Here is a 21130-nt window from a genome sequence, read left to right as displayed (position 1 = left end):
CAAGCGGAGCAAACCCACTGCTCCACAGTTCAGCGAAGTCTCTTTGGGGATTCTCCTCCAGGACATCCAGGAAAGGTAGGAGCTCCTCTTTCCAAATGGATGGGAGCAGGAGGTCTTCCCACCTCACCATGCTGGCCTGGGAGGAGGTTGCTGGGGAGGTTAGTGCCCGTGGAACCCAGAGGAAGACCACGCTGTGGTGCCGGAAATGGATGAATGATCTGCTGTGCTCCACCAGGGTAAGTCAATCTTTAACTAACTGTAAACTCACACACTCATAAGGGCATCAAGCAGCCTAAGGGTTAGAGACCACAGGGATGTCACACACAACCATCAGATGGAACATCAGCACTGAATGTCTGCCAGCTACTTTAAACTCACCATCTCATTTAAGTACTTGCACAAACGGTGTCTTAATCCCTTACTGGGGAGGGCTCAGCAGAGACAACAGGCAGGCATGCTTCTGAACTGCTCTTTCATCCATTGTGCTCACAGTCAATCCATCTGTCTTTATACAGGACAAGATTACACATAACAAGAGGAAGAGAGAGAGAGCCATGACTGATGGGGGAAGCGCGGAGTTCCGGACTCTGCTAAGGTTTGATGAACAGCCTGCTGAGCTCGCTGGTGAGGAGAGGGATTGTTCCTGTATAGACCGGCCTCCTGCAACAAGCCAGTGAGGATGCATCCATTATACATCGACAACATGCGGGCAATGACTGTGAGTGACCTTTAATAAATGACCCTGCTTAGTCAATCACTAATTCTATCTTCCCTCTATTCCAGGTACCAGTAAGAAAAGGGGGAGGACTTCCTCCAAAAGACTTATCACCAGCCCGCAGACCACCTCTGAGGAGGAAGCAGAATTATCCTCAGATGAAGAGCCATCACTACATTCACCTGCACCCTCCACCAATGCAGATACACACACCTTGGTGGGACCTAGTTCTAGAGTAGTTTCGGCTCCACAATCTGGTGATCACCTCACAGACACAGGACCACAGCTGGTGGAGGCAGTGGCAACCGACGTCTCTGACACTCGGAGGACTGCTGGAGGCCAGGCCCCTGCTGAGATCAAGTCCGATGACGAGCCCCTGGAATCAGCCCAAAGAAACATGTCGGGGGATGCAAAGACAGGCAGGTTAACATCAGGCAGAGTTGTCAGATGCTGTCAGAAGACTGGACTGAAGGATGGAGGAATCCGTCCATGTTATGTCTGATGTTGTGGCTCCGGCATTCGAACACAGCGAGGTTTCCATTCGAAGGGTGGTGGCCACCTTGGAGACCCAGGTATGCCGGATTTGTGCTCAGACCTGTACACCATCACTCTAACCATGGGTGCATTTCAGCAGTGGCTAGGCGAGACGGGGTGGGGCACCTCAACCTCCCTTCAGGTGCCCCTTCTCCTCAAGGAATTACGGAGGGGCCATTGGGCACGCAAAAGGAGGAGATGCGCAAGCCAGGCACCCCCCCGGGCATCGATTCAGGACACTCCAAGGGTGCCCTGCCGCTCCAACTCCCCTCTGCCACTAACCCCATCAACTCCAGCAGGTCAGGCGAAGGAGGCTGCGCCTGCTTCGCAGCAGGAAACTCTTAGCAGGCCGGGGCCTCAAGGCCTTGGGCCACCAGAGGATGCCTGCCGAAGTCAGCTCAGACAACAGGGCACAGCAGTCAGCAGGCTTCCTCCCCTCTGCTGTGGATGTCAGGGCTGCACTGAGACATAGCGGTAGGGTAAGAAAAATTAAAGAGTTTTGAATGCACACTGATGGCACAGGTGTTCACTCATTGTTTTGACTTTTCACTTCTGTAAATATATGTTGCATTAATCCTTCTCCAAGTCTTATGGATTGAATTGATATCCAATTTGATTTGATGTCCCGCAGTCATTCAGGGGTCCAAAATGTGGCCCCCCACAAAGTACTCCCATCAGGGTCTTCAGTTGCATAAATTCTCACACAATCTCACCACTGTGAGTAGCCTTTATCCCCACATCTGTGACATCAGGAAATGCACAGCATATGTGACACTGATGCCCAGCCAATATACCTGTCAGCCTTAAATCTCAGGTAGGCATACTTTGGGCTCTGGAGAAGGGCTCAAGGTTAGCGATTATCCTGCTGCTCTTATATTGATGCATGTTGTTTGTGGACACAAGTAGTAGTTGTGACTAACGCTACATTCGTTTTTCCAATATGTTGTTGGCAATAGTGTTTACTTTAAGAGAATGAATTCATGATAAAAGTAGTCTCAAACTTCGAAGCCCATAGGCTTCCATGCCCCTCTGGAGGTAGATGTCATGTCCATTTAAGGCTGAACATCATTCCACGCTGAGTTCCCAATCTCCCCACACATGACATTGAACTAGGGAAGTAAGGATTAATTGGGAAACTTACAAATGTCTGCCAGAGCGGAATGAGTGTGTGATGTCAGTGGCGTGTGCTTATCTTAAAGAAGCCATCTCCTTACCTGCAATGATCTTACATTGGCCCTGGACGGCTGCTTAGCGGTGCTTTATGTGCTCCTTGTGTAAAGGCGCCGCACACAACATGATCTGGAATTCATTGCCTGACAGCACTCTCACTGACTTAGGGCATATAGAAAGGAATGGCCTATGTGAGCTGGACTGTGTCAAGGACTGTCAGGTTCTGATAGTGATGCATTTGCAAATCTCCCAAGTCCTTAGTAGGGTCTGTGAAGGGAAGATGGTGTCATGGGCTGTTGTGTTAATAATGACAGGGCCAAGTTTCACCCTAATACAAAGGTCATCAGAACAGAAACTTGTCAGGCTTCCAAAGATTGCAGGGTCCTGAGTGTGTCTAACTAATTATACCATTGTCCTGGTGAGGCACTCCCTGTGAGGACAATGCAAACAAACCTCACAGCTTTACTGCATGATATAGAGCTAAAGGTCACTGTTTCCTGATCTGCGAAGGACAATTGGGGGTCAGGAGCAAGATGATTTCTCAACGTTATGCATTGAAGAGAGCTGGCAATGGGACAAATGGAGCATTCTGGATGCAGCTCCCTCTTAAGATGTCCAAGTGCAAAGCATTAAAGAATGGTCTGTGCCTTACTGAGCTGGCGTCATACTGCCATGAGTGCATCCCTGTGTGGTTTGGAATTTCAGCCGCTGAAAAGCTGCCATGTACACTGACTTGGTGAGGTCATGGGTGAAAGGGTTGTAGTATGTGGAATTGCTTAAGGACGTCCACTAAGAGAGTGCTAATCACATCCCACAGCAACCACATGTTGCCAAGGCTACTCTCCCTTCCAAGGATGATCCCATCATGATGGGATATGGTGACCTTTTTAAATCTTTCATGGTACATGCACGTCGCTGGCGAGGTCAGCAATTTTATTGTCCATCCCTAGTTGCCCTTGAGAAGGTGGTGGTGAACTGCCTTCTTGAACCGCTGCAGTCCATGTGATATATGTAGACCCACAGTTCTGTTAGGAAAATAGTTCCAAGATTTTGACCCAGAAGCAGTGAAGTAACAGCGATGTCAGGATTGTGTATGGCTTGGAGGGGAACCTGCAGGTGGTGTTGTTCCCATGCATCGGCTGCCTTTGTTCTTCTAGGTGGTAGAGGTCGTGGATTTGGAAGAACCTATCAAAGGAGCCTTGGTGAGTTGCTGCAGTGCATCTTGTAGATAGTACACACAGCTGCCACTGTGCATTGGTAATAGAGGGAGTGGATGTTGCAGTGGTGGATGGGGTACCAATCAAGCGGGCTGCTTTGTCCTGGATGGTGTTGAGCTTCTTATGTTATCATCCAGGCAAGTGGAGAGTATTCCATCACATCTCGGACTTGTGCCTTGTAGATGGTGAACAGGCTTTAGATAATCAGGAGGTGAGTTACTCACGGCAGAATTCCCAGCCTCTGACCTGCTCTTACACTAAATGTGTAGTAACTGTAGCTTTAAGACTTATTGGCCTCCAGCAGTATCAACGCGAGAAAGGTGTGGTCCTACTGTAGGCCAGCTGCACGCTCCTCGGCCTGCGGAGCTGGAGCTGCGGGAGCCACAGGAAGAGGGGATTTGGATTGACCGGACATTCCTGGAGTCACCTGGATGAATGGCCCTGGGGTGTCGAGCTGCTGGTCCTCCTCCCTATGGGTGCCTGATGGCCCCTGGTTGACTCCTTGAAGAGAAGGGGAAACTGGAGTGAGATTGAGCTACCCCGTACCCTTCTTGTGTTGACACTGTTGGGGGCCAACTATGGTGTCAGCGATGGAGTTCAGTCAGCACAGCAGTGCATACAAACATACGAACAAGGAGCAAGAGTAGGCCATTTAGCCCCTCGAGCCTGCTCCGCCATTCAATAAGATCATGGCTGATCTGATAGTAACTTAAAATCTGCATCCTGCCAATGCCTGATAACTTATCATCCCCTTGCTTACCAAGAATCTATTCACCTCTGCCTTAAAAATATTCAAAGACTCTGCTTGCCACCACCTTTTCAGGAAAAGAATTCCAAAGACTTATGACCCTCTGAGAGAAAAAATTTGCCTCATCTCCATTTTAAATGGGCAACCCCTTATTTTTAAACAGTGACCCCCTAGTTCTAGATTCTCTTGAACCACAATCTTGGTTCCTGCACAAGATAAAGGCAGGTGTCTCAGTCCAGGGCCTCTTCCCTGTACAGTGTGTAACCTTCATACCAAAGTAATGGTCCAGCCTCACACTCCCTGGACACATTCGTGATGCCTGCACCTCGATGGTGCTTGTCATTGCTGCCAAGGTGTCGTGGGCAGGCGTCACAGAGTTCCGTCATTCTCTCTGTGCGCTCTCAACACCTTTGAGGTGGGACTGGTCCCCCATCTCTTCAGCATCTGTGACCAGTGACTCTGTGCTCCTGAAGAGAACAGATGCTGAAAGCTGACAAAGAATCAGGTGCATTTAAAGTTTAACAGCTCTGTCTCCATGATATGACCCTGATCACAGAGTGCAAGCGAGCTGCCCTCAGCCAGACAGGAGTAAGATATTCTCAGAGGCTATGTGAAGATCTATGGAGTGTTGAGACTGTATGTCATCATCATCCTCCTGCAATCTAGTGACTATTAGTGCCTCAGCTATGTCTCCATGACATGAGCCTCAGTACTTTGGGTATGTGCACTGTCATCAGCCGCAGAGGAGTCAAACATCCACAGATGCAAGGTGAGGATGTCAGGACTGTCCTCATTGCGTCTCATCATCCTCCACAAATTTTGCAGCTATGAGGGCCTCCCAAGCACGCCTGCCTCATCTGCCCAATGCAATGGCTTCATTGCCGGCATCCTTGCCTTCTAGGACCTCATCACCGTCATCTCCTTCAACGTCTTCCTCATCGGGGGAGATATACTGCTCTTCCATCTCTTCCTCAGCCAGGTCTTCCCCTCCATTGCAGTACCAGGTTGCGTAGCGTGCAGCAAACTATGATGATGCGCGACACCCTCTGGGGACTGTATTGCAGTGTTCCACCGGACCTGTTGAGACATCGGAACCTCATTTTCAAGATGTCTATCGTTTACACCACCAAAGTCCGGACCGAGGCATAAGCCTCGTTATATCGTTGCTCTGCTGCAGACTGAGGCCACCACACAGGCGTCATCAGCCATGTCCTCTGTGGGTAGCCCTTGTCCCCAAAGAGCCAACCCTGCAGCCTTTGTGGCCCCTGGAAGATGTCAGGGATCTGAGACCTGCTAACAATGTAGGAGTCGTGGACTCTCCCCGGGAATTGTGTGCAGACCTGTAGGATGCGTTTGTAGTGGTCACACACCAGCTGAACATTCAGCAAATGCCTTCAGCAAATGTAATTGACTGCTTGTTACCATGGAGACCTAAATGCCACATGAGTGCAGTCGATGGCACCCTGCACCTGTGGGGAACCTGAGATCTGGGCAAATCCCAGTGCTCTTGCTTCCTGGCTTTCCTGGTCCCAGGCAGAATGCACAGCATTCTGTGCCTTTGCGAGGATGCAGTCCATGACCTCCTGGATACACTTGTGCGTGGAGGCTTATGAGATCTCGCAAAGGTCACCTAGCCACTGGCGTAAAAATTGAGCGCCGTGGTCATTTCATGGCAACTGGCAGTGGATGCCCTCCATGTCCTCGTCGCACCAAATCCTCAGCAGGTGGCATATGTGACTGACCAGTTCCCTAGACATGCGCAATCTTCAGCAGCACTGGTTCTCAGTCATCTGCAGGAATGATAATCGCCATCTATAGACCCTGGGTCTAGTGAAGCGTCTATGAGTGACAGTTCACTGTGATCTTCAGCTCCATGTGCAGCAGGCCCCGCCACCCCCTCATCTTGAGGGAGGTGCTCCTCCCTTTGCTGAGCCACACACCTCCGCCAGACTTTTCTTCTCTGCTCCCTGTAAGCCATGAGGTATACTGTTAAATCATCAGGCTCCATGACCCTGATGTTCTCCTCCTGCAGCATCAAAGAGAGAAGCGAGGATTAACATATGCGTCCTAAGGACCTCTCTTCGTTAAGTCTGAAGGCCCCTTCATGCATGCAGGAGGGTGCTGGCTGCAACTTGGATGGCACTCATTGGCTGTCTGAAATCCCACCCACCTCCGCCCCACTCCATGGCCAATTGGCAGCAGCTTTGGCCAATGGACTGCATGCTGTGCTCTCAGCTCAGGCGCAGGTATTCTCCTAAACCACACTGAAAGGCTGCACTATTAGTTTGAACCATGAGGGACATTAATCCAAACCTTAATAAAGACATTGCAAGGGGCTGTGAGCGCCTCCACCAGTGGCTATGCCACTCCACCTTACGCAAGGGGATTCTACAACTTGCCCAGTCGGCCAATTATTCTGTTGCCTCCTTAAACACATAGTTTGCGCCCGTGGGGTGAAAAGTTCTGGAGCATTTGGTGGCACATTCATGCTTTTGTGTTGCTTGAGTGAGCAGAAAAGCTTCAGAGGCCCCACTCCAAGCATGTAAATGGAGCTGCTGCTGAACGGTCTCAGAAGAGTGTTCACTTTTGACAAGCTTTCCAAGTGTCTGGCCGCTGCCCTCACCTCCTCCCCCCACAGGCATGTGCTTGTGTGCTTTCTTCAGTCTGTGCTACCTTGCCCCCATGCACACCCCCCCACCACCCACCTGACCCACACTGGAGCCCTTGCCTCAGCACCACATTGAAAGCCAGCCAGGAAAAAGCAACTTGCCTCTGCACCACCGACCCCCTACCTGCCCCCCACCCGCCAAATGTGCGTTGATGTCCTATGGGCAATGCTCCCGAGCGCTGCAGAAGGTTCTGTGCACTCACCTCCGAGTTCCCATAAGACATAGGAGCAGAAGTAGGCCATTCGGCCCATCGAGTCTGCTCCGCCATTCAATGAGATCATGGCTGACCTGATAATCCTCAACTCCACTTTCCTGCCTTTTCCCCATAACCCTCGATCCCCTTACAGATTAAAAATCTGTCTATCTCAGCCTTGAATATACTTAATGACCCAGCCTCTACAGCCCTCTGCGGTAAAGGATTCCTATAGACTACCCTCTGAGAGAAGAAATTCCTCCTCATCTCTGTTTTAAATGGGCGCACCCTTACTCTGAGATATTGCCCTCTGCTCCTAGACTCTCCCACAAGGGGAAACAACCTCTCAGCATCTACCCCGTAAAGTCCCCTAAGAATTTTATATGTTTCAATAAGGCTGCCTCTCATTCTTCTAAACTCCAATGAGCACAGGCCCAACCGACTCAACCTTTTCTGATAAGAAAATCCCTCCATCCCCTGGGTCAACCTAGTGAACCTTCTCTGGACTGCCTCCAATACCAGTATATCTTTCCTTAGATAAGGGGACCAAAACTGTTCACACTATTCTAGGTGTAGTCTAACTAGTGCCTTGTATAGATTTAGCAAGACTTCCTTATTGTTATACTCCATTCCCTTTGAAATAAAGGCCAACATTCCATTTGCCTTCCCTATTAACTGTTGAACTTGTATGTTAGCTTTTTGAGATTCATGCACGAGAACCCCCAAATCCCTCTGTGCTGCAGCTTTCTTCAATCTTTTTCCATTTAACTAATATGCAGCTCCTCCAATCTTCCTGGCAAAGTGCATAACCTTACACTTTCCCACGTTATATTCCATCTGCCACAGAAGTTCAGGTCGCCAGGTGCATGTCTTTTAAAGGCAGTTGTGAAGTCATGCCGTTCTGAAGTCATGCCGTTCTGAAGTCATACTGACGTGGTGGTAAATTTTACGTGGGGGTTGATTCTGGCGAGCAGGGCTAAAATGCTAAAATATTGAAATTAGGCTCCCGACGCGTGGCCTGCCATTGATGGGTGGAGTGGACGATCGCAAACTGGTTTCACAACAGCGTGAACCCAATTTTTGGCCTTTTGCCGTATTGACTGTTCACGTCCGCCATGACGCCTGCCATCAACAGGACCAGACAATGCCGCCCAAGGTCCCAGACACCACCATCACCATCCCTTGTACCACCAGCTGGACAGACCCACCAGTGGTGGCAGCACGGTGGTACACAGTTGGCAGGGAATTTCTCTGGGAGTCCTCAACATTGACTCCGGACCCGATGAAGTCTCATGGCATCGGGTCAAACATGGGCAAGGAAACCTCCTGCTGATTGCCATCTGCCGCACACCCTGCCCTCCACTTCGGCTGATGAATCAGTATTCCTCCATGTTGAACAAAATTTAGAAGAAACACTGAGGGTAGCAAGGACACAGCGTGTACTCTGAGTGGGGGACTTCAATGTTCACCATCATGACTGACTGAGCTGGCCAAGAACTTAGCTGCCAGACTGGGTCTGCAGAAGGCATTGAGGGAACCAGCAAGAGAGAAAAACGTACTTGACCTCGTCCTCATCAATCTATCTGTCAAGGGTGCACCTGTCCATGACAGTATCAGCAGGAGTGACCATAGCACTTTCCTGTGGAGAAAAAATCCTGCCTTCACACTCATCCCATGATCCCATCCATCATGTGTAACACTACCTCCGTGTTAAATGGGATAGATTCAGAACAGATCTAGCAGCTCAAAACTGGGCATCCATGAGGTGCTGTGTGCCAACAGCAGTAGACGCGTATTTACCAACTATGTGTAACCTCATGGCCCAGCATATCTCTCACTCTACCTTCATCAGCAAGCTGGGGGTTCGATGAGGAGTGCAGGAGAGCATGCCAGCAGCAATACCAGGCGTAACTAAAAATAAGATGCCACAACACAGGACTTCATGCATGCTAAATGGAGGAAGCAGCATGCGATGGACTGCGATAAGTGATCCCACAAGCAATGGATCAGATCAAAACCCTGCAATCCTGCTACATCCAGTCTCGTACAGCAGCCCACTTTTAGTGTAGTTTGTCCTGTCTGGTATTCCTCTATTGACTCTCCTTTCTTCCTCCAAAATGCACTATACAGGAAATGTTAAGTTTGATTTGTATTTCTGTGTGTGTGCTAAGAAAGGTCAAATGGAGTTTTAGTTTCACTTTAAAAGGCTGCTTGCATTTCTAATGAGATGTTTACGACCCCTATAAAGTGAAAACACAAGAATTGAAAGAACAGTGCTGTTGCCTAGCAACAGGGGGTCCAGATAGCCAGGTTCCTCCCACAGAAACACACACAGAAGAAGAAAGACAGCTGTTTGTTTTGGAAGCTGTTTGAGTTCAGTTAGTTTGAAGGCAGCTGTGAAACAGAAGCAGCCTAAAAGAGGACAGATAGCAAGTCCCAAGATAAGAAAAACCTCAAAAGTCCAGGGGAGTGGAAGAAGAGAAAGTCAAAAGAAGACCTTCTAGTTAAAGGAAGGACAGGAACCTGGGAAAAGGTCCTGTTAAGTGAAGTCAAGAGTGAGGGGCAGAGAGAAAGGCTCCAAGTTTTAGATATAAAGTGAGAACAGCTTGCAAGAAGCATGAAGGTTCAAAGAGACATCTGAAGGTCTGTAATTCTTTGCTGTGGGCATGTGAAGCAGTGGTGTACTGTTAACGCTGAGTTGGTGAGAGAGAGTGCATGAAAGACAGCTTGAGTGCATGTGGTGACCCAGGGAAGAGGAACGTCAGAAGGAGAGTTCGAAACCCTGGAGGTGAACCCTTGTAGAAGGTGTCTGAGAGAAAGTATCAGTTTGGGAGAAGATTCCAAGGCGAGGTCCTGGGGAATGGAGATTGGAATTCCTCGTGTGAAGGATGGAATTCAGTAAGACTGATTGGTTCACAGTGCAACAAGTGTCTGGGGGAAGTTGAGGAGAGATCCTTAGCATTTGTTTGAGGTGGCATCTGTCACTTGGTTTTAGAGTGTGGTGTGTCTGACCACAGGATGCCATAGGTTTACATGGACGTGTACTTACTGTGAACATTAGAGTATAAGATTGCTTTTGTAACTTGTGTTATCCTTACAAATCTGTATATATCTGTAAAGGTATAGTTGTGGGTGAAGGAGTATTGTAATATAGTTCATCTTTCCCTGTTGAATAAATGTTTTATTCTTTTGTTAAAAGTTTATCAGCTGACTCCTATGCCTCTGTTCAGTAGCTACTCTCCACGTATTTAAACAAACAAAATAAAATTTCGGATCTATCAAGCTGGGTTCCGCTCTGGGATCAGGCTTGTCCAAGCTTAGCTTGGATCATAACCTTAACTTGGATCATAACAGTCGTCCTATTGGTGCCTTTGTTAAATAAAAGATAGCTGTACAATAAATGCTTGTGAAAACCTCAGTGTTAACCAGGAAAAAGAGCACCTTCTCCCCTAAAAAAATGGTTTATTGCATCTCCTTGCTGGGCTCTTTAAATAAACTTCAACATACAGTTAAGACCCTGGCTGTTGTGAAGTCCATTTTATACACATGGATAATGCATACAGTCTTATAATAGTGATAATATTGCAAAATAATGTGGATGTTATCAACAACATAATTTTGGCTTAATTTAAATGCATCTTATTCACAAGCTGGTGGGAAATTCCTGGAACCACTGAAATCATGATTGTGAAATTAGAGTGGAAAATGGGCAGAGATTTGAGGTAATGTTATTTTATAAGCAGTGAAATCCAATTCAGCCTAAAAATTAGCCACTAACAAGAAAACCAACCCTGCTGTAACTCTTCGGCATCTTACATTTTTATTTGTAGCATCACCTCTTTTGGCAATAGCTATAGCATAAGGCTACGGGGCATTGTTTCCTCTTCTGGGTTTTTTAACACGCAGCAAACACTCAACACAATTTGTGAAATTACAAATCCCAAATATAATAAACTAAAAATTCCCATTTATTGATAAAATAAAAAGTATTTAAAAAATAAGGTGCAGGCCATTCTAATATTTCATTACTTCCCAATCATTCTTCAATTAGTAGCACTGTGACAGCAACTATGAAACTGCAGGCCCAGTCTATCTGTGTCAGTTTAGTCCTCATGCTACCTGTGTGTCAAGCTGAGAAACTAGTCCAGTCTCCGCAATTGTTTGAGGTTACGTTGACTTATTACTGGAATCCAACCTCACTGAACCTATGTTTCACTGGCACTGCACAGTGATTTGCTTAATGTCATTGCCCTCTTCACCCTAACTAAATGGTTGCAAAATAAATTTGCCAGAGATTTCAAGCTCAGAATTACAATTAGATTCTGAACTTTTGTTTAAAAAAAGGTATTAACAAAGAACTGTGATATAAATAAGGCAGCATTGCAAGGTATACATTTGCAGACGAGACTTGACGTTTTGTTTCTTCCTTCCATATCCCAAATCACCTACAAGCCACTCTGCATTCAGTATGTTCACAATTCCAATTTGGTCATTAGTCGCTGATGGCTGAGTGTGGATGTTGTACGTGAACAAACTCAGCTGTCTAACCCTGTAGTTCAAATGCTTGTTAATGTTCAATCTCAAGGATCACAGCAATGGTTGATAATTGATTGATGAACCAGCAATGCCAGTATGTGTAGAACTATACTAGAGCATGAGTCACATGTGAGGCATGAAGACAGGGAAGAACAAAAAAGGTAAAATTGGAGGAGAAAAATAACTGAATTCTATTGCAATAAAAATCTATATTTATCTATTTCTTTGAGGCTATGTTCAATCTTGTAAAGCACAAGGATGAGACTGAATATTGATTTGAAATAAACTTTACATACCAATGAATTGGAAATTAAATATATGACTCAGTGGCGTCTTTGATGGTTTTATACTGTAACAGGCTGAATTCCAGTGGTGCACTTCACACTGCAAGTCCTGGACAGCATCTTCAAGCTGTTTCTGCAAATGTTTCTCAAACTTAGTTATCTCATTATTGTTGCATTTAGTTGTGTAGAAATCTGCTTCCAGGCGAACACTTTTTTTGGGGTTGTGATACACTTAAAAACAAATGAGAAACAACAAATGTATTACAATGCTGCAACATAACTGATCATGGCACAAGTACTAAACTGATTTAGAATGACAAAACAGAAAGATTTTTTTTTATTCTATCATGGGATATGGGCGTCGTTGTGATCAGCATTTATTGCCCATCCCTAATTGCCCATAAGGTGGTGGTGAGCTGCCTTCTTGAACTGCTGCAGTCCATGTGGTGTAGGTACACCCACAGTGCTGTTAGGGAGGGAGTTCCAGGATTTTGACTCAGCGGCAGTGAAGGAATGACGATATAGGCTTGGAGGGGAACTTCCAGGTGATGGTGTTCCCATTCATCTGTGCCCTTGTCCTTCTGTGTAGTCTAGGAGTAGGTTTCAAAGGCACTGTCGAAGGAGCCTTGGTGAGTTGTTGCAGTGCATTGTGTAGATGGTACACACTGATATCACAGTGCATCAGTGGTGGAGGAAGTGAATGACGAAGGTGGTGGATGTGGTGCCAATCAATCAGGATGCATTCTCGTGGATGGTCGAGCTTCCTGAGTGTTATTGGAGCTGCACTCATCCAGGCAAGTGGAGAGTATTCCTGACTTATGCCTTGTAGATGGTGGACAGGCTTTGGGGAGTCAGGAGGTGAGTTACTCACTGCAGAATTCCCAGCCTCTGAACTGCTTTTGTGGCCACAGTATTTATATGGCAAGTCCAGTTCAGTTTCTAGTCAATGATAACCTCCAGGATGTTGATAGTGGGGGATATTGATACTGGAGCCAATGGAAATTTAGGGGGAAACTCTCCACTGGTTGGAGTTATACCTAGCACAAAGGAACATGGTTGTGGTTGGTGGAAGTCAATCACCTCAATCCCAGGGCATCATGGCAGGGGCTCCTCAGGGGAGTGCCCCAGGCCCAACCATCTTTAATTACTTCATCAATGACCTTCCTTCCATCATAAGGTCAGAAGTTGGGGTGTTCACTGATGATTGTACAATGTTCAGCACCATTCGTGACTCCTTAGATGCTGAAGGAGTCCGTGCCCATATGCAGCAAGACCTGGACAATATCCAGGCTTGGGCTGATAAGTGGCTATTAACATTTGTGCCACACAAGTGCCAGGCAATAACCATCTCCAACAAGAGAGACTCCAACCATCTTCCCATGACATTCAACGGCATTACCATCGCTGAATCCCCCATTATCAACATCCTGGGGGTTACCATTGACTAGAAAATGAACTGGACCAGCTATATAGATACTGTGACTACAAGAGCAGGTCAGAGGCTGGGAATTCTGCAGAGAGTAACTCACCTTCTGACTCCCCAAAGTCTGTCCACCATCTACAAGGCACAAGTCAGGAGTGTGATGGAATACACTCCACTTGCCTGGATGAGTGCAGCTCCAACAACACTCAAGAGGCCCAACACTATGCAGGACAAAGAAGCCCACTTGATTGGCAATCCATCCACGATTTCCAACATCCACTCCCTCCACCACCGACGCACAGTAGCATCAGTGTGTACCATCTACAAGATGCACTGCAGCAACTCACCAAGGCTCCTTCAAAAGTACTTTCCAAGCCCGCAACCTCTACACCTAGAAGGACAAGGGCAGCACCACCTGCAAGTTCTCCAGACTGACTTGGAAATATATCGACATTCCTTCACTGTTGCTGGGTCAAAAACCTGGAACTCCCCCGCTAACAGTACTGTTAGTGTGCCTACATGGACTTCAGCGGCATTAGAATGCAGCTCACCACCACCTTCTCGAGGGCAATTAGGGTGGGCAATAAAACTTCTGGACCAGACACAATGCCCAAGTTTGTGAAAGAATTACAAAAAAAAATCAGCCATGGTAATGCCATTGAATGTCAAGGGCAGATGGTTAGATTCTGTCTTGTTGGAAATGGTAATTGCCTGGCACTGTATGGTGTGAATGTTACTTGCCACTTATCAGCTCAAGCCTGAGTGTTCTCCAGGTCTTGCTGCATATGGGCACATACTGCTTCTGTACCTGAGGAGTCACAAATGGTGCTGAACATTGTGCAAATCATCAACAAACATCTTCAATTCTGACATTATGGAGGGAAGATCATTGATGAAGCAGCTGAAGATGGATGGGCCTAGGACACTACCCTGACGAACTCCTGCAGTGATGTCCTGGGACAAAGGTGATTTACCTCCAACAACCACAACCATCTTCCTTTGTGCTAGATATGATTCCAACCAATGGAGAGTTTTCCTCCCGGTTCCCTTTGACTCCAGTTTTTCTGGGGCTCCTTGATGCCACACTCAGTCAAATGTTGCCTTGATGTTGAGGGCAGTCATTCTCACCTCACTTTTTCAGTTGTTTGGACCAAGACTGTAATGAAGCCAGAAACCGAATGGTCCTGGCAGAACCCAAACTGAGCATCAGTCAGCATGTTATTGCTGAGTAGGTGCTATTTGATAGCACTCTCGATGACACACTTTGCTGATGATCAAAAGTATACTGATGGGGCAGTGATTGGCTGGATTGGATTTATCCTGCTTTGTGCGGGCAGGACGTAACTGAACACTTTTCCACATTGCCAGGTAGATGCTGTACTGGAAAAATTTGGCTAGGGAAGCAGCTAGCTCTGGGGCTCAAATCTGCATTACTATTGCCGGAATCTTGTCAGGGCCAATAGCCTTTACAATATCCATTGCCTTCAGCCATTGCTTGATATCATGTGGAGCGATATCTGGAGTGCTATATGTGCCGCTGGGGGTTGCAGGAGGAGGCCAAGATGGATCATCCACTTGGTACTCCTGACTGAAGATGGCTGCAAATGCATCAGTCTTGTCTTTGCACTTCTGTGCTGGTTTCCCCCATCATTGAACACAGGGATATTTGTGGAGCCTCCTCCTCCAGTGAGTTGTTTAATTGTCCACCACCATTCACGACTGAATGTGACAGAGCTGTAGAGCTTAGATCTGATCCGTTGGCTGTGGGATCGTTTAGGTCTGTGTATCGCATGTTGCTTCTGGCAAATGTGGAGATGAAACAATGCAGTCTGGAGGCTCTGGCGGGAATGCCCTAGATCCACTGGATCAATTGTACCAAACAGCAAGGGGTAGACAGTGAGCCTTAAGTGCTCTTTAACTTCAGAAATCACTAGTGATGAGTTTATGTGGGCTCAAGCTGTTTGTGTGCCGACCTGCAGCTAGAGACTTGCAGAGGCTGACTGTGTCCAGAGTGTGGGAAACACTGGAAGGTCATGTGGCTGAGCCAAGAAGGTGAGTGACGGCTTCAGACGTTACTCTGTTTCTGTTCTCGTCTGCCTGATGTATAGGCTCCTTACCGCAGGGTAACAACTCTTGTTTTACAGGTACTGACAACTAGACCTAAAGGGGGTGGGGGGGGGGGGGGGGGGGGGGGTGACAGGGCTGCTGAATGAGTGAGTGAGTGGAGGGATGGGGGGCTGGGAAGAGGGACTGCTGAGTGAATGCATGAGTGAGAGGAGGGGGTTTGGGAAGAGGGGCTGCTGAGTGAGTGTGTAAGAGGAGAAGGTGTATTTATGAGGTCCCATTGGAAAATAGTTTGGAAAGCACTACTATCCTCTACAGTCCGGAAATATGACATCCAGAAACACCAGTTGTCCAGGAATTTTTTGTTGCAGCGCTCAACTGTTCCAGCACTGCAACAAATCGGGAAGGCATAGCTCACCTGATGCAGTGACTGCATAGCTGGGAAAATGCATGCAAGGTTACAGAGCTCTCTCTATGATTTCTATGTTTGTGCTGTCCTCTGTCTTGCTCTGTTGGTCTCTCTCTTGTCAATCTATTTCTCCTTCTCTCTCTGTCATTCTAATTCTCCATCTCTCTCTCTCTGTCAGTCCAATTCTCCATATTTCTCATTATCTCTCTCTCTCTCTTTCTCTTTCTTGATCAGTCTATTTCTCTATCTCTTTCTCTTGATTTCTTTCTCTGGCTCTCTCTCTCTCTCATTCACTGTCTTTTTCTCTGTCTCTCTCTTTCTCCCTCCCTCTGTTTTTGTAGTGGTACCTTTGAGCATTCCTAGGGTATGGTTTGGTTTTTTAAACCCTCATCATGGCATCTAAGAAAAGTGCAGCAAAATGTAAGCATGTTGTGATTACAATAACAGAAAAGGTGGAAGTCGAAACTAGATAAGGGTACTTTAGTGAAAAACTTGTCATGTGGTGTTGCAACAGTTTATGACATCAGGAAGCATACATGGAAGATACTGTATTTGGATAAGTAAAACAATTTTATTACTGCTTTATAATGTTTTATCACTGCTTTATGTTTCAGGTATATATTTGTATCTATAGTGTTTTCCAGTTCACATAGTTGTGGTTAGGCATTCTAACATCATTCTATAATCCATAAAATTCCAAAATCCAGAAATGACTTGGTCCCAAGCATTCCAGACTGGAGAGGTTATAGTGTAAGAAGCATAGCTACGGTCAGCTAATCCATAAAACCTCGGGTTAAAAGCTTCACTTCAACCACAAAATAGCTAGGGGTAGGATAAGCGAGAATGCAAGTGCTTCAACTGTACTCAGTAAAATGACAAGGCTTTGCACAGCAGCTAATGAGGTGGAACAAAAGGGAATGGGTTATGACAATGGGATCAATATGATATTTGCCTAACAAACATTGAGTTAGAGATGCATCTAAGAACTTAAGAATGTAAGAAATAGGAGCCAGAGTAGTCCATATGGTGCATCAAGCCTGCCTTATCATTTAAAAAGATCATGACTAAACCTCTACCTTAATCCCATTTTCTCACCCTATACCTATATCCCTTGATTCCCTTAGTGCCCAAAGTCTATCAATCAGTCCTGAATGTACTCAGCGACTGAGCATCGAAATCCCTCTGGAGTAGAGAATTCAAATGATTACGGAGATAAAGAATGGGGTGCATTCCCTTCATGATACTTAATACTTCATTGCATCTATGATCACTGTGATTCTTTCAACACAACGACTTAAAAGACTAGTCTTTAATTTTATCTTGAAAGCCTATCAAATCCTATTCCACAGTGTGTGTCTTGGACATCCCTGTAAAGAATCATCTGCGGTGCAGCATTCTTCAGTGAGGGGGTGGGGCAAAGGGGAGGTATAGACAGCTATGTAGGTATATGTCTTTGTTGAAGGCGTGTTTTTTACAGAACAGTTGCAGAGCGGCACTTCACATTATTTTTTTTAAATGACACAGGGTTCATGTATAGTAAACTGGTCACATAGAGTTACAACCACCACATGAATTGAATGGTAAAGGTTTCAGGCAATGGTGAAAAGAAACAGGTGGCAAGAAAGGGCAGATGGTGAATAGTGCAAGTGGTGATGATGACAATAACAGAAATGATTAGGGCTCACATGGTAGCAAGCAGAGCTTGTAAATTATTTTTTAAATATCTACAAATTTAAAAAGTGCTTACTGGATGATTTAAAATGTCTAGACTGGTTATCTAGACCAGGGATATAACTGGGAGGTCTCAAAGGTAAATAGGCAACAGAGCCACATACCCTGGAGATCAAGAATGCACAACTCAATCAAAGAGAAGTAAAATCAATAGAAAAAGAACAGAAATGACATGACCTGAAATGTAACTGTGACAGAAAAAATGTGATTGTGTCAGGAAGCAAATATTATATAACAGGAATACAGTGCAACAGTTTTATTCTATAAATATGACTTGAAAGGTTTTATATTTACTTCCCAAGAAGCAGTTATTATAAAGCTGCATTGCATTCCAGAAGCAATTCAGCTTTAGTTTCCATGCAAAGGGTCAGACAACAGCAATTAAATCAATTTTCTGCTGAAATATGCAGCAGAAAATTCGAACTATTGGATTCTACTGAAACAGACATTAATGAGTATGTGATGTAGAGTAGGGAGATGTATTAGGGATATCAACATTTATGAAAAAACCTAAAACCTACCATAGACCGTATACCTGACCAGTGTTGTTATTCGTTTCAGATTGAGTGTGTATGTAAGGTTGCAGGTGTAATTTCCAGAATCAACTACATAAATGGTGTCAAACAACAAGTTTCCATTGTCTGTGAAGACAAATCTCTGAGAATCTAAATAAAACCAAAACAGAGAAACACATGCGGTAAAATAAACAATGGTCAATGAAGAATTAACAGATGCATGTGCAGTGTTACAAAAAACTACCACTCTGTACCTCATTCTTTTTTGGCAGAGAAACCTATGCAATAAACTGAGTGTTTTTTTAGCAATGAACCACAACTAAACTACAATAACATTATTGTATTTTCCACCAATGATTCCGGTACCTCTGTGCCACATACATGCTGTGGGTCAGTGGAAACAGATGAAGTATTTCCATACCTCAGTCAATGCTACCCTGAACTAGTTACTTGAAAGCATGCAACAATAACTACAGATGGACTCTCCTAATGTTATTATCTGTCATGTGGGTAGGCATTGCTTCCCTACAGCAGCATAGCTAAGGTTAGGAATTCAGTGACATGGCGGGATCAACTAGTGGAAAATCAACACTTGCTAAATATATTTATAGCTAGGCATCAATTGTAATTAATGCTTGAAAAGAATAATTTTTTTTAGAGAGACTGACAATGACCTATCTGCACTCATCAGAACACTGTAACACTAAGTCACAGATCAACTTTAAAATTACTTTAAAAGTCTGTTGCCTGAGATGTGCTGCTAAAGCACATTAGCGCCACAGGATAAATTTTAGTCTTCACTGCCTGATTGCAGATTGTCGGTCTTTTACAGAAGCAATCTTTTAAGTTGATGAAAATCAGCTAATTTGTACAACAGTCAGGTGATCCCGTGACAAACTAGTGCCCAGCTGTCAGAGATGAATATTTATCCCTGAATGTCTTTACAAACATTCCTGACACTGATCAGGCAGAAATACAAATCATTAATGTGGACCGTCCTTGTAAAAATATAAAATAAAATTACTCTCTTCCCTAATATGAATTTGATTTTTTTTTTGCCAATCTACACCAGCATTCTTTGTTCAAATAATGCGCACACTTTTTCCTACTCCATCTAATTTGTAGTGGTACAGTATGAAACAGGGTAACACATCACCTCTGAGATATAATGCATGACTGCCTCTCCGCTTTCAGCACTGACATTTTAAATTACGCTGGTAACTATACATTTTATACAATAAAAATAATTTGAAAGTGTCCTTAGACTTTCATGTACATGATAGAAATAATAACCCCAGTCTATCCAATTTCTCCCCATAACCTAAAGTCTCCAGCCCAGGCAACATCCTGGTAAATCTCCTCTGCACTCTCTCTAGTGCAATCACATCCTTCCTATAATGTGGATTCCAGAACTGCACGCAATACTCTAACTGTGGCCAAACCAGCATTTTATACAGTTCCAGCATAACCTCCCTGCTCTTCTATTCTATGCCTCGGCTAATAAAGGCAAGTATCCTATATGCCTTCTTAACCACCTTATCTACCTGTCCCTACCATAAGGGACCGGGGGACATGTACACCAAGGTCCCCCTGATCCTCGGTACTTCCCAGGATCCTACCATTCATTGTGCATTCCCGTGCCTTGTTTGTCCTGCCCAAGTGCATCACCTCACACTTATCTGGATTAAATTCCATTTTGATCAGCCCATCTGACCAGCCCGTCTATATTCTCCTGTAATCTAAGGCTATCCTCCTCACTATTTACCACCTCAGCAATTTCCATGTCATCCGTGAACTTATTGATCAACCCTCCTACATTCAAGTCTAAACCTTTTATATATACCACAAACAGCAAAGGACCCAACATCGATCCCTGTGGAACCCCGCTGGACACAGGCATCCAGTCACAAAAACACCCCTCCACCATCGCCCTCTACTTCCTGCCACTCAACCAGTTCTGGATCCAATTTGCCAAATTACGTTGGATCCCATGGGCTGTTACCTGAGTTATCAGTCTCCCATGCGGGACCTTATCAAAAGCCTTGCTGAAGTCCAAGTAGACTATGTCAAATGCATTGACCTCATCTACACACCCAGTCACCTCTTCGGAAAATTCATACATAGAAACATACATAGAAAATAGGAGCAGGAGTAGGCCATTCGGCCCTTCGAGCCTGCTTGGCCATTCATTATGATCATGGCTGATCATCCAGCTCAATAGCCTGCTCCCACTTTCTCCCCATATCCTTTGATCCCTTTTGCCCCAAGAGCTATATCCAACTCCTTCTTAAAAACATACAATGTTTTGGCCTCAACTACTTTCTGTGGTAGTGAATTCCACAGGCTCATCACTCTCTGGGTGAAGAAATTTCTCCTCATCTCAGTCCTAAATAGTCTGCCCCATATCCTCAGACTGTGACCCCTGGTTCTGGATTCCCCCACCATTGGGAACATCCTACCTGCATCTACCCTGTCTAGTCCTGTTAGAATTTTATAGGTTTCTATGAGATCCCCCATCATTCTTCTTAACTCCAGCGAATATAATCCTAATCAACTCAATCTCTCCTCATATGTCTGTCCTGTCATCCCAGGAATCAGTCTGGTAAACCTTGGCTGCACTCCCTCTATAGCAAGAACATCCTTCCTCAGATAAGGAGACCAAAACTGCACACAATATTCCAGGTGTGGTCTCAACAAGGCCCTTTAAAATTGCAGCAAGACATCCCTGCTCCTGTACTCAAATCCTCTGGCTATGAAGGCCAACATACCATTTGCCTGCATGCTTACCTTCAGCGACTGGTGTACGAGGACACCTAGGTTTCGCTGCACATTCTCCTCTCTCAATTTATAGCCATTCAGATAATAATCTGCCTTCCTGTTTTTGCTACCAAAGTGGATAACCTCACATTTATCCACATTATA

General features: G+C 45.5%; 1 protein-coding gene across 2 annotated transcripts in view; it reads right to left on the bottom strand.

Annotated features, from left to right (window-relative positions):
• LOC144678700 (zona pellucida-binding protein 2-like) overlaps positions 1-21130 on the bottom strand; it is a 95683-nt gene that overhangs the window by 45507 nt on the left and 29046 nt on the right. For both annotated transcript variants that reach the window (XM_078538503.1, XM_078538505.1), the window contains exons 4-5: positions 18215-18358; positions 12079-12297 (exon numbers count right to left, since the gene is read on the bottom strand). In XM_078538503.1, the coding sequence (XP_078394629.1) occupies positions 12079-12297; positions 18215-18358 (363 nt within the window). The remainder of the gene's footprint in view (positions 1-12078; positions 12298-18214; positions 18359-21130) is intronic.

This window comes from Cetorhinus maximus, chromosome 3 (genome assembly GCF_964194155.1).
Source record: "Cetorhinus maximus chromosome 3, sCetMax3.hap1.1, whole genome shotgun sequence".
In the NCBI taxonomy this organism is placed as follows: Eukaryota; Metazoa; Chordata; class Chondrichthyes; order Lamniformes; family Cetorhinidae; genus Cetorhinus; species Cetorhinus maximus.
Note: the sequence above shows the minus strand (reverse complement) of the source record. Positions and strands in the feature narration are given on the sequence as shown.